General features: G+C 41.6%; 1 protein-coding gene and 1 long non-coding RNA gene across 2 annotated transcripts; one reads left to right on the forward strand and one right to left on the reverse strand.

Moving 5' to 3' along the window:
• The first annotated feature begins 2,867 nt into the window (after positions 1–2,867).
• On the forward strand, positions 2,868–5,487 carry LOC111735694. Its single transcript, XR_002778924.1, has 3 exons — positions 2,868–2,893; positions 4,126–4,218; positions 5,363–5,487. It is a non-coding gene; the product is annotated as an uncharacterized LOC111735694 (long non-coding RNA).
• A 4,244-nt stretch (positions 5,488–9,731) lies between these two features.
• On the reverse strand, positions 9,732–11,730 carry LOC111735693 (endogenous retrovirus group K member 13-1 Env polyprotein). Its single transcript, XM_023527160.1, has 2 exons — positions 11,584–11,730; positions 9,732–10,983 (listed from the first exon to the last, which is right to left on the reverse strand). Exon 2 carries the CDS (start codon positions 10,938–10,940, stop codon positions 9,732–9,734), a length of 1,209 nt encoding a protein of 402 aa, XP_023382928.1. The 5' UTR covers positions 10,941–10,983; positions 11,584–11,730.
• Between the last annotated feature and the right edge of the window lie 588 nt (positions 11,731–12,318).

Raw genomic sequence — 12,318 nt, forward strand, 5'->3', positions numbered from 1 at the left:
TATTTTGAAGCTAAACTACTTGCACTTAGTGTCTCCCAGTTTTCTTTACTGAATACTTTCCTCGCAGAGCCGGTTATGTTTTCCTGTGCGTTTGTATTGTCTGCTGTGATAAGGAAATACTATGGGGATAGGAAGCCTGGTCTTTCTTGGCTAAGATGTAAAAAGCCTATTGCTTTATGTCATTGCTAATGTTATTGGGTTGATGATCCATTGTTTTTATTGAAAAACCTTTTAATTTTGAAAATATTTTTGGAAACTCATGATAGCAACTTTTTCATTAATACTGGTAGAAATAAGAATAAATGGATAGAAGCAAAATGAATTATTCTTAAGCTTTTGAATTACTTCACCTTTTTGAATATTATAATTGATGGTAATATCAACATGAGGGTAAAAAAGTGGAAGGGAAAAAACAAGTTTCCCAACAAGGCGTAACTTTTAAAAATTATCGTTAATAGAGCATTTGGAGAATCAGTTTTGATCTCTTAGTCTGGGCAAGGCAAGTCAAGAATGGAGTAGATTGTAGGGTACATCTTAAATTTTGTTTTCCCGTTTTCCTCTTATGGTAACTGTAAACATTAACAGTATGGAGAAACACTTTGTATTATTCTCTGCATGAATCTTACTTTGTTCTGTAGGTTTCTCCTTGTATGGCCATAGGGATGATCAGGCAGTTTCCGAAATGGTAGCAGTACCTTGCAGGGTCTGAAAACAGTCTGGTTTAATAATCACTAATCTATGTAGTTCTTCTGCCTTATCCCTGTTTCAGAATGTTGGAACAGATTTCAAAAGATGTAAAAACATCAGAAATCTGACAAAAATGGAGGACGATTTTTCAAAGCCCGATCATAATTACAAGGAAAGTCTCAGCATTTTCTAGGGTCTTCCTGCTGAGTCTATTAGAAATGAAAATACAAGCTACTACCGCCTGAGGCATTTTGAGCCAAAGTAAGGGAAAAAATTTGGAAGTGCCAGTTTTTAAAACACAAGGTCTCATTCCTATGTCCCTAATCCTCTTTTTGTGTCCTTAAAAATTGGGAAGAAGTACTAAAATACCTTAGCCTTATCACCTTATCTGTAGACAGGAAGAGGCTACAATCTAACAGTAGTTCTGTCTGAACAGAGATTTGGAGAATCCCCGCTCTTTCTTAGATCCTGCCCCTTTCCACGCCCTTCCTCCCTCCTCTGTCCATAAAAAATTTCTGCTTGAAAATTCAGTTAAGTGGATTTGAGAAAGAAAGCTGCCATCTCGTTATGGCACCAGGAGAATTCATGTTTGGGATACTGTTAGCTCTTGTACACAGCTGTAGCAGAAATGATGGAGGAGTGTTGGCAGAAGTAAGCAGTACCCTTCCTTGTTCATCCTGTTTTCCTTTGTAGTCTATTTCTGCAGGGTTTTCGAGAATGTGAAGTGCTGTCAGGGATTTTCCTCTAATACATTTAGATGGGTGTGAACCATTAGTAAAAGTGAGAACTTGGACTTAGTGAACTCACACTATTTATTGAAAGTTTCCTGCCTGTTTGAAAAGGGCCACTTTTAAAAATACAGGTCTCCACTGTGTATTCCTGTTCTCCTTTCTCCCGCCTCCTTAAAAGTTGCGAAAAATAAAAGATCTCAGCAATAGACAGAAAGGCTGCAAGTAGGAGCCCAGTAACCAGCTTTGACCTCCCTCCTACTCTGTACCATTGCTTTCTCTGTTACCTCACTACAATTTACCTGTTGAGCTCTTCTCATTTTCATGCTTATGTAAATTCCACGTGAGTGTATAATAAAAATCCTAGTCGCGGTCTGCATCGTTAGGTCTAAGTTAGAAGTGATGTGAGTTCATCGTCTCCTGTAAAATTCGATTGGCAGTAAAACAACATTTGTGAAGCTAGCTCGTTGTGCTTAGATACTGATGGGTTTTCTGCAGGTTTGACTGGCCGTTTGGTCTCAGGAGGAGTTCGGGTGCAGCCGGGTAGAGGGTGGGGTCAAGCATGAGGTGAGGTTTTAGGATCAACGGGACAAGAGTTCTGGGAGTGCTGGTCCTGGGACAATTTGCCAGTCTGTGAACTCAGGCTCGAGGGATGTGGTCGGTTCCTGGGCTAAATCCAACGCGATCCCTCCATGCTTTTCATCGCCTACCTTTGAGTCACATTCATGTGACCGAGCATGGACACATGTGACCTGGCATGACTCTTCCCGTTCTTGCGACCCAGCATGAACCACGTATTCTTTCTGCAGGCAGACTTTGCTCTGCATTTTTATTAAGCACAATAGAGAAGTTTCAGGAGGCTTTTTTGGTGGTTCCATTGTGGTGAGGGGGTCGGTGTCCCTTTGGCTCCCCCAGGTGGTGTGTGGTGGGACTGCCATGGGAGGGAAAGGTTTATGAGAAGCTGCCTGTGTGCAAGGAATGGTGTAGGGTGTGGATAGAAGGTTGATCAGAGGAACTAGGAGAGGATTATTTTGGTGTGGAAAACTTCCGGGTTTTGTTATTTGTGATGTAAGATAGTAAGCGTGCCTAGAAGCACTAAAATTGGTTTATCTATTTTTTGGTTTATATTATATAGCAACTGAAGATATTTGGGTCCATCGGTGTACAGGTAATGGGGAACCGCTTCTATCTTAATTCTACCCCGCATTTCCCCAAGTCTAACAACAACTTTCATAGAGATTCCGATTGATGGAGACAGTATTTGTGAATAAAGAAATTTGGAGAGTTTGGATCCTGCCTGTTTTCATCCCTCCTCCCTCCCTTGTTTTTTAAAGATGCTTGGGCTCGAAGGAGCATTTAGATTGGATTTAAGAACTAGAAAGCTGCCATCTGCTTAGGCACCAGGAGAATTAATGGCTGGAATACTGCTATCTCCTGAAAACTACTGTAGGTGAGAGACCACAGGTGTGTTGGCAGAGGTAAGCAGTGTATCTATCCCATCAGCCTTTTTAGTATATTTCTGCATGGTTTGGATGAATTTAGAAGAGTTGCCAGTCTTTTTTACTAAGATGTTAAGATGGTTGTAAAAAAAATATTTGCGAAGCCAGCTACCTGGAATTAGCCACTCTCGGCTTCCTTTGTTGAAACTTTCTTTTCATGGGTGGTCATTGTTTTCTGTGACTGTGGCTTTTGTGTCATTTTCATAAAAAAGGAGATGCCTGAGGAGATGAGAAATGTAAACACAGGCCACAACTTCCTGAGCAGACCGAGCTAAACAAACAAAGAACATGGAAAGGGCCACATTGAAAAATACAGACTACAGTTTTCTAGCCTGGCTCCTTAAAAATGGTGAAGGAAAGATAAAAAAGCTTTGGCTATAATCATATTAGTAGTAGACACCGAAACTGCTAACATGAGCCTGGTAACCGATCTCGGTCCTCCTTCCATTCCCCGTATCAGTGTTTTTAGGGTTGACTAACACGACTTAAAAGTTTCCATTCCTTGTCTGCAGTGTTTGCTAGAAGGTATAAGTGGTGTGAATCTATCGTACCTTAGATGGGCAGTTAAAATTATTTGCTTCCTTTTTGGAGCTCTAGGGTTGTCTCGATTGAGCTTTTCCTTCCAGAAATGATCCTTTCCTCCCCTACATCTGTTTTTTTGTGTGTTCTTTGCCATAAGGAGGTACTGTAGGGATAGAACAGAATCATAGTTCCCTATGAAACTGCTATTCCAGGTGGCCTCCGGGGTTCAGGAGTGAAACGATCCTCTATACATTGCTGTCTGTGGAGACGATGTGGGTTCTTCTCTTTATACCAGATGTGATTTCTTTCTGTCTTGTCCATGTTATAGGATTTTGGTTTGGTGTCAACCGTCTGCAAGGTGCACCGATCCTGGTGCACCCGGTGGCTGGCCTTGGCAGCTCTCAGGGGAGGGTGCCATGAGGGGCCTCAGCCCAAGAGACCATTCTCAACTCCACCTTTCATTACCTTTCAATGCTGTATAAGTGCTATTATGGTAAAGCTCACTCACAGCCATGAAAGAGCTGGTTTGTGGTCGGAGGGGATCTGAGACACCATGTGCACTCTGCCATCCTGACAGCCTGTGTCAGGAAGGTCTGTAATCTTTGTTTCTGGGAGCAATCCTTTGAATCTGTGAGGGCTGCATTCTTTGCACTGTTTTGTGGAGTTGTTTCCTTTCCTCCATTGAGCAGGGAGGAGGCTCACCGGTTTGAGTCACTATCAGAATCTAAAATCCTACCTTCGACGGCCGGTGGATCCTTTGACTTGGATTAACTTCTAAACAGGTAAGACATTTTCTTTCTTTGGATGTTATTGCTGGTTTTTAATATTTGATTGGCTTAAGACTTGATTTGATTAAATGGACTTGTCATCATGAAATGTATTTACTGGATTCACAGAAATAAAGTCATATTTTCTGTTACAATCGTGTCAAGAAAGTAGGGCAGGTATTAATGCACTTTGAAATCTCAGTTCTAACAAATCTAGGTACAAATAAATGGTTTATAGGTAAAACATTAACAGTTATTGCATTGACATTGTGTGTATATCTATGTGCCTATATCTATATATAGGTATTTATATAGATATACATATATAGATAATTTTTCCTGTGTTTTTAATAATTTGAAAAATGAAATTTTTGCTTGGTTAATAAAGTGATACATACTCACTGGAAATCTCAACATTTCCAAATAGGATAAAGTAATGAAGCACAAAGTATGGGACATAGATTTATTCAATTTATCTTAACAGAAGCAAGTATATTTGGTTCTATTTGTAAATGTGTCTTTTGCCACCACCAAAAGGTATGTGCCAAGAGGTAATACGTTTAAGAAATTAAATTTGTTTCTAAGTACCATTCTAAAGAATTCCGCTGTAACAATTCAGAATCACTTTATTCATTTGTACTACAAATTAAGAAGGACCTCTGAATCGTTTATACATACCTGCTTCTTTGAACAATGATGCCGAAGAAATTCACTTTTAAAGCATTAAATGCCTGTTTTATATTTTGGGAGATATATATCAAGGAGTGAATTCCTTGAACCAGACGAGAACATTTTGAGGGGTTGGAGTTGAAAACTTGTCCACATAGGCCACTGTGTTTTACATTTTGACGTGGTTTAAGGGCCTTAATTTTTTTCTCCGTAAATGACATTCGTCATGATGGGGCTCTTTGGATTATAGCAATTCTGGGTTGTGTGAAGGGGGAGTATGGCGTTGTAGTTTTCATGTGCATTTCCATCATGACTCATGATACCTAACATCCTTTCTTGGGCCTATTGAAAATTTTCTCTTTTCTAGAGAAGAGTCTATTCTGGTACATTTTAGAAGTTTAGTTTGTCTTTTTATCTAAGAGTTGTAAGAGTTCTTTGTTGAATGACACTTCCATTAGATCTATAACGTGAAATTCTTCCCTTTCTGTAGGTTGTCTTGTCACTTCCTGGATAGATTCTTTTAATGCCAAAAAGGATGAATGTCGAGGCAATCTCATTTATCTTTTTCATCGATTAGTGTTTGATGCCAGATCGAAGAACTCTTTGCTAAATATAAGGGCTTGAAGATTCATCCACCTGCTGTCTTCTAGAGGTTTGAATTTTAAGGCTCGAATAAATTTCAAGTTCACCTTTATATGGTTTGAGGTCAGGGTCGAATCTCATTCCCCTACAGATGGTAGTCATTCTGCTAGCACCCTCTGTTTAAAGGACTCTCCTGTACCCAAGTTGATGTTTTCCACCCATGTCAAACATCCAATGACCTTAGAGAGATGGGTTTATTTCTAGGCTCTTAATTCTGTTCCATCCTTCTATATGTGTAGGTAGGCCCGCATTACAGATTTTGGTTTCTCTTGGCAACAGACCGCATATAGGGGCATGGTTCCCTAAGGGTATAGGAGTAGAAAAATGCCTATCCCTAGAGATGTCGGAGCCGACCTGAAGAAAAAAGCACAGTACGGTCCTCACCTGTGACGATGATGCTGTGAACAAAGTATGCTGCCGTCAGTCATTTAAAGGCACAGCACATACTGTTACTTATATCATATATTAGTTGTTTATGGCGATCAAGAACCATGTAACTGTTTAATGTATTCTTTACAACCATACCATTTTAATTGTGGTCATATTTATTTGTCTGTTTATTCACATTATTTCATTAATGTGAGATATGTCACCCCTCTCAGCATGTGATTTTTGTTCTTTGTCGATTTTCTTATGGAAACATCCTTTAACACTGTAGTTGCAAGAATGTCAAAATAATATGCAGTCTAACCAAGACAGGATGACTAAGAATCTACCTCATGTAAAAATGTACATATTGGAAAAGTTAGCTGCATGCAAAGGGAGGAGCAGGTGATAGGAGATTTGTAAATTAAGGCCCCATAAGTCATTGCCTCAACCCTCACTCACAGTAAATAAGTTCCAGTAACCGATACTGGTATCCCACAGCTATGTAAATACACAAGGCACATCATGACCAGATACATGCACAGGGTAAAGTGGTATGGGATCTTGCTGTGATAGTCCCATGAACAGAGTAGATAGGGAATCCCAGGAAGGTCGTTGGAAGCATCATTTATTCCATTTGTAGCTGGAAAATGTTTAAATTTTGACATGAATATCTGCAAAGAGACTATGTCCTTTACTATGTTTTCTTCACAACTGACATTTCAAAGAAATCGTAGTTTTGATGGTCAATTGTCCTAAAAGCGATAACTGAAGTACCCCTAAAAAAAAAACTTTCGATTACACATTTTAGTCAGTCAGTATGAAACATGGATCACAGCTTTAAAGCCAAAGAGAGAGGAAGGGCATCTGATTTTGAATGTTAGGTTCAAGATTCTGTAGTTTCTAGCAGTCTCCCTAAAGCATGAAAGGGATACTACTGCTTTTGCAAATTTAACAAAGCAGCCACTAATTTGAGCTTTTAGATGAGAGAATACTCAAGAAAGCATCACACTTCTGTCCCTTTTGCAAACCTAGACCCAACTGATAAATTATTCAAGGTCCTCATTGAGCAGTGGTAGTTTTAAGCATGTAACTGTTGATAGAACCAATTAAGTTCCTGAGACCTCAGTCATCTGTCATCAGATGACTGGGGTCTAGTGTCTGGGTTTAATTTTGGGGTCTGACTCAGGTCCTGGTTATCGTTTGGGGGTCTATCTCCAGATCCTGAGGGTGCAGTTTATAGTCCAGCTCTTGATCTGGTGTCTGGGTAATGGGGTCCGGTCAAGTTTGGCTGCGGGTCCAGCGTCCACGTCCAGGTTTCAGTTCTCGCTCTGGCTCCAGGGTCTGGTGTTTGGAATCTGGCGTCTAGGTCTCTTGTCTCAGTGTCAAGTCTCTGACATCTGGTCTTATGTATCCCAGATCTGGGGTTTGTTTTTGGCCCTGGTGCACAGGTGTTTGTTTTTGGCTCCTGTTTATTGGGGTGCGGTTTTTTATTGGTTCCTGTGTTTGTCTTGTCTCTAGGGCCCTCGATGTGATGCTGAGTCCAGGTCCCTTGGTCTGGGGTGTACATCGGTGGTGTCCAGGATCCAGAGTCCAGTGTGGCTATGGCATCCCCTGTCTGACAACCAATACTCACTGTTTTCAATGCAAACAGGATCTCCAAGTCAGGGTGCAGTGAAGATGGAGAACGTATTCATGGAAAACACTAATTTGTGATGCAGCATGGTTGTGATAACAGATCACTTTTGGAGCAGTTTAGTATGTAGTGCTATAGGCTAATTATGAAGCATCGGGGCAAGGAGGGCTTACAATGAGGATACTCTGGGGCCCATTCTCTCTTCAGTTGGAAAGCTGTTCTCTGCTGCTCTACAAACTGTTGAATTTAGGAGCTCTGCTCAGTCTAGTCCTCAGAAGGCAGTTCGGTGCTGAAGGCAGGCAGGTCAGTGAAAGCTTCTCCTCGAAGGTTGGTTTGTATGAGAAATCCCTGTGTAAAGATAGATGCTAATTTTGTGTGTGTGTGTGTGTGTGTGTGTGTGTGTGTGTGTGTGTGTAAGCACCTTCAGCCACCAGGCACTCTTCTTAGGTATTTCTTTTTCTGACCATATGTCCCTCATTCTGGCATGTGAGGGGCAATAGGGCTCCCGGTGTCATGATTGAGGAGAGGTAAATTTATTATCTCTGTTCCATCCAGCATGTGAAGAGCAGAGAGAGGTTTTGAGAAAAAGGGTTAGGACAGATCTGAATGTGATCTGTCCATCTCAGCTTTAGCCAGCAGGTGGAGAGAAGAGGGAGAGACTGGGGAAGAAAGTAATAGAGAATCTGGGAAAAAAATCTGTCCCAGTACAACAAAGTGTGTGAAGGGAAGACCAGGTCTTCAGGGAAGGTCGAGAGGAGCATCCTGGGGGTGAAATCTCTATCCTGATTTTAGCCGATGTGTGAGGGCCAAAGCAGTGGCCTGGTAAAAGGGGCCAGGATAGATGGAGGCAACTTGTCCACCTGGTTCCAGCCAGTGTGTGAGAAGCAGAGCGGGTGCCCGGTGTGAATGCAAGAAATGACTGAAGTTGTAGAGAATATTTATAGGAGTTAAATTGAGCAAACCGATATCAGCCAGGGAGCAAGATCTCAGGCTATGAAGAATCGGTTTTGCTGCCGCTTTGATGCTTTTGCAGATTTTGAGAGGACATACGGAAGATCACACGTAGGTGGTGAAAAGAAAGGTGGTGATGGATTACAAGAGATAATGAACGTGTCTGATACAGAGCGAATACTCTCTTCAAGGTGTATTACAGTTTTAAAAAGTGTTTAGCTAGCTGCAGAGTAGCAACGGACAGGGCTGGCTGAAAATGTGTCACTAAACTGATAGGTTTGGGCTTCGACTACCCACCAGGACCTGGCCCAGATAGGAATCTGATCGTCCTGTCGAGGTTACTTTTTTAAAAACCTTTTCTGTCAGAAACCAGCCGACCAAGTCAAACCAGGTCCCTGAATGGGGGAGCGGGGACTGAGAAAAAAGAGAAGACAGACAGGGTGCAGGAGGGAGAACAGATCTCACAACTGTCTCTCCGAGTTTATTTCTTATGCTCCTTTTTATACATAATCTGTTCACTTGTGTATCCCAAGATAACAATTAAAGTAACATCCTGGAGATCAAGGTACAATCCACACTTCCTTTGACACTCCCTTTGACACTCCCTTTTTCTATACTTATTCTTCTTCCTGGAATTCCACAGAACCAGCCTTTTCCCTTTTTTATGCAAGCAGGCCTCCCGAAATAAACCATGCACTCTTTTTAATTTTGGGAGCTTTAGCTCCCTACAATTCCCCCTTTTTTACTTTATAGTAGACTGTGCCTGTCTTAGGTGGCTTCCTGCGAAACATGGAGCTTACCCGTCCTTGGAACATGTATTCCATCATACATGCCCTGTCTTAGGTTGTCCAGTTTCCAAGAAGTCCTTATACGTCTTTGACTACCATCCACTATATTGGGGCAATTTTATTTTTTAATTTTATCGCATGTATCTCGGAACTGCTCGTATTGCGCATTTCAACAGATATGGCAATAAACACAAGATGACTAACAGGAAACAGGCTAGGACGATAACAAATCCAAATAAATGAGTAAATGGTCCCCAAGTAGGGACTAAACCTTTTAAACCCTTTATAAATTCTTGCACTGTTTGATCAGTATTTATTTATAGTTCAGGAGCTTCTTTTAAGGCTAAAACGTCTCGATGTAATTGAACTAAATCTAATGACATATTAGCACTATGCCAGATCCCTTGTAAATGATTTTTTATCTTATCCCAAGGATGGGTGGTTTTATTATACCTTTTTGGAGTTACACAAATCCATCAATATTGTACATGGCAACATAAGCGGGAGGGCAGTTTTAAGGCTTGAACTTCTTCTCCCAAAAAGTTTACTGTTTCATATAATGCATCTAATTTTTGTTCAATTTTTTCATCAATACTTTCTTGAGATCCCATAGCTAATGAAACATTTTTTGTCAGATCATTAACAAATGTTGCAGTTTGCACAGAGTTGGACAAGGATATGGCAGCAGTGGTGGCTGTAACCACCAAGGCGACAACTGCAAGAATACCTGCCACAACAACAGCCACAGCCCTTTTAGATCTTCCTAAGGCCATGTTAATCTCTTTTAAAACCTGTAACCCATATTCATCAAACCAAGGGCCTTTAAGGTTAACAGGAACCATTATAAATGGCGGTTGTCTAAGCACGAGAACAGAAGTGTTAGCAGAAGTAACACAATTAGACAGCTGACAATTATTACAAGATACATTAAATTGATTAGTATTATTATCTACGGTAATATTGAAATTTCCTAACAATAATATATATGGGACATTAACACAAGTTCTAAGGGCATATGAGAATCTTTCTCCTGAACCACTACTGTGTGAATTGGTCCGAGATTCATTAGTCATGCTAATACTCATTGTCACAAGTCCGGCAGCCAGTTTCCAAATTTGAGTCTGCCAAGCGCCAGAGCTTGTTTTCCAGAGTCCAGCAGATAAAGCAGTCCCAGTGTCATAAGGCCGAGAGAAGTCCCAAACAGTTTCATTAAATCCTGTTACTGGGTACAAAGTGACATATTCCTGATGACAACGATGCCACCATACTGAATCTTTTTGCACATGCCTCTTTGAGTGACAAAGTTCAAACGGGATCGTATCATTATTGCTTACAGCTTCGCCATCAGGAGCCCCAAGCATAACAGCTCCTCCTTTCCTAGGCCAAGGCTGCTCCGTGATATTCAAACACCCAGGTTGGGAAGTAGAATTGAATAGAAAACAAATAGGTAGTCCTATTGCTGATCCGGAAAAATTAAAATTATCATATACATATTGCTGTTCCATGGCTAATGGCAATCCTAAAAGTCTAGAGTTATTAGAAAAAACCTGGATCTGTGGCCCAGACCAAACAGTTGGATGTAGTACCGGAGGATCCGGGATGTAAGCCCAATGCACTGCGGCATAAGCTGTTGGATTAATCAGTATTCCCACCAGAAGAATAATCTCGATGTTCATTTTCGGCATGCCGCACTAGTCGTTCAGGCAACCAGCGTGCTCCGTCAGCTCCCTGCGGAAAAACACAAACATGCCCTCGCCCTGATATTAATACAGGATCTGGTACTGCGTGTTGGGCAATGCCTCCAATAGCTACAAGTGGAGCTGAATCTTCATCAGGTGAATGATATCTAGCGGCCGCCTCCTCCTCATCATCAGTATAAATGGAGTCGAAAGGAGGGGGAGGCATGGGAGGGGCAGAAGGGACAACCCCAGCAGCCTCAGATTCGTCATACTCATGAACAATTTTTAAGTACAGGTGACGTGTTCTTTAATCTGATGTCTTTCATGCCTAGGGTCTAAAGGATCTCTAATCAAAGTCCAAAGCCCAAAAGTATCTACCGGAACCTTAGTAGGTCCATGGGCATCATAGTAATCCTGTAACTTTTGACCCACTCTTAACCATGTCTCTAAATCAATTGTCCCTTCCTCAGGAAACCAGGGACAAACTTCTATAAATTGCAAGAACTTCATTAACTGTCGCTGACCTACTTTAGCTCCTCTAACTCTAAGCATATTCTTAAGCATATGTACAAATAGCAGTCGACTATTTCCTTGGCCCATTATATTTTCTCTCTCAGTTTCTATATTACAAAAACTCCTGCGTACTCACCTTCACCGCCCACGGCTTCTTTGGCCAATCTCGAGTGCACTCGTCTCGCGGTGGGTCCTTGCTATTTTCCCCCGTTTTCAGGTCCCTGTTCGGGCGCCACTTGTCGGAAACCAGCCGACCAAGTCAAACCAGGTACCTGAATGGGGGAGTGAGGACTGAGAAAAAAGAGAAGACAGACAGGGTGCAGGAGGGAGAACAGATCTCACAACTGTCTCTCCGAGTTTATTTCTTAGGCTCCTTTTTATACATAATCTGTTCCTCTGTGTATCCCAAGATAACATAATAGAAGTAACATCCTGAAGATCGAGGTACAATCCACACTTCCTTTGACACTCCCTTCGACACTCCCTTTTTCTATACTTATTCTTCTTCTTCCTGGAATTCCACAGAACCAGCCTTTTCCCTTTTTTATGCAAGCAGGCCTCCCGAGAGAAACCATGCAGTCTTTTGAATTTTGGGAGCTTTAGCTCCCTACACTTTTCTTTTCTTCTCACTTTGGTAGGAGGCAGTAGAGACTTACTTGGACGTGATTTCTCTTATCCCTGCTCTAGGAAGTGAGCGGAAGTGCAAAGGGGGTTCCCGGAATACAGCGCAGTAGAGAATTGGAGGCGATTTGTCCAGTCTCGCACAAGCACAGTATGTGAAGGGCTACGGGGGCTGGAAAACGTGGGAACAGAGACCTTGGCAAAGTCTTTCTGGTGGCATAAACTTGGTATGTGAGGGACCTACGAGGTC

The sequence above is a fragment of the Pteropus vampyrus genome, unplaced genomic scaffold (genome assembly GCF_000151845.1).
Source record: "Pteropus vampyrus isolate Shadow unplaced genomic scaffold, Pvam_2.0 Scaffold1000005463, whole genome shotgun sequence".
NCBI classification, from domain to species: domain Eukaryota; kingdom Metazoa; phylum Chordata; class Mammalia; order Chiroptera; family Pteropodidae; genus Pteropus; species Pteropus vampyrus.

Bases quoted from the DNA above. Each gene is read 5' to 3' on its own strand.
- LOC111735693 (XM_023527160.1), bottom strand. From the start codon at position 10,940: ATGCCGAAAATGAACATCGAGATTATTCTTCTGGTGGGAATACTGATT.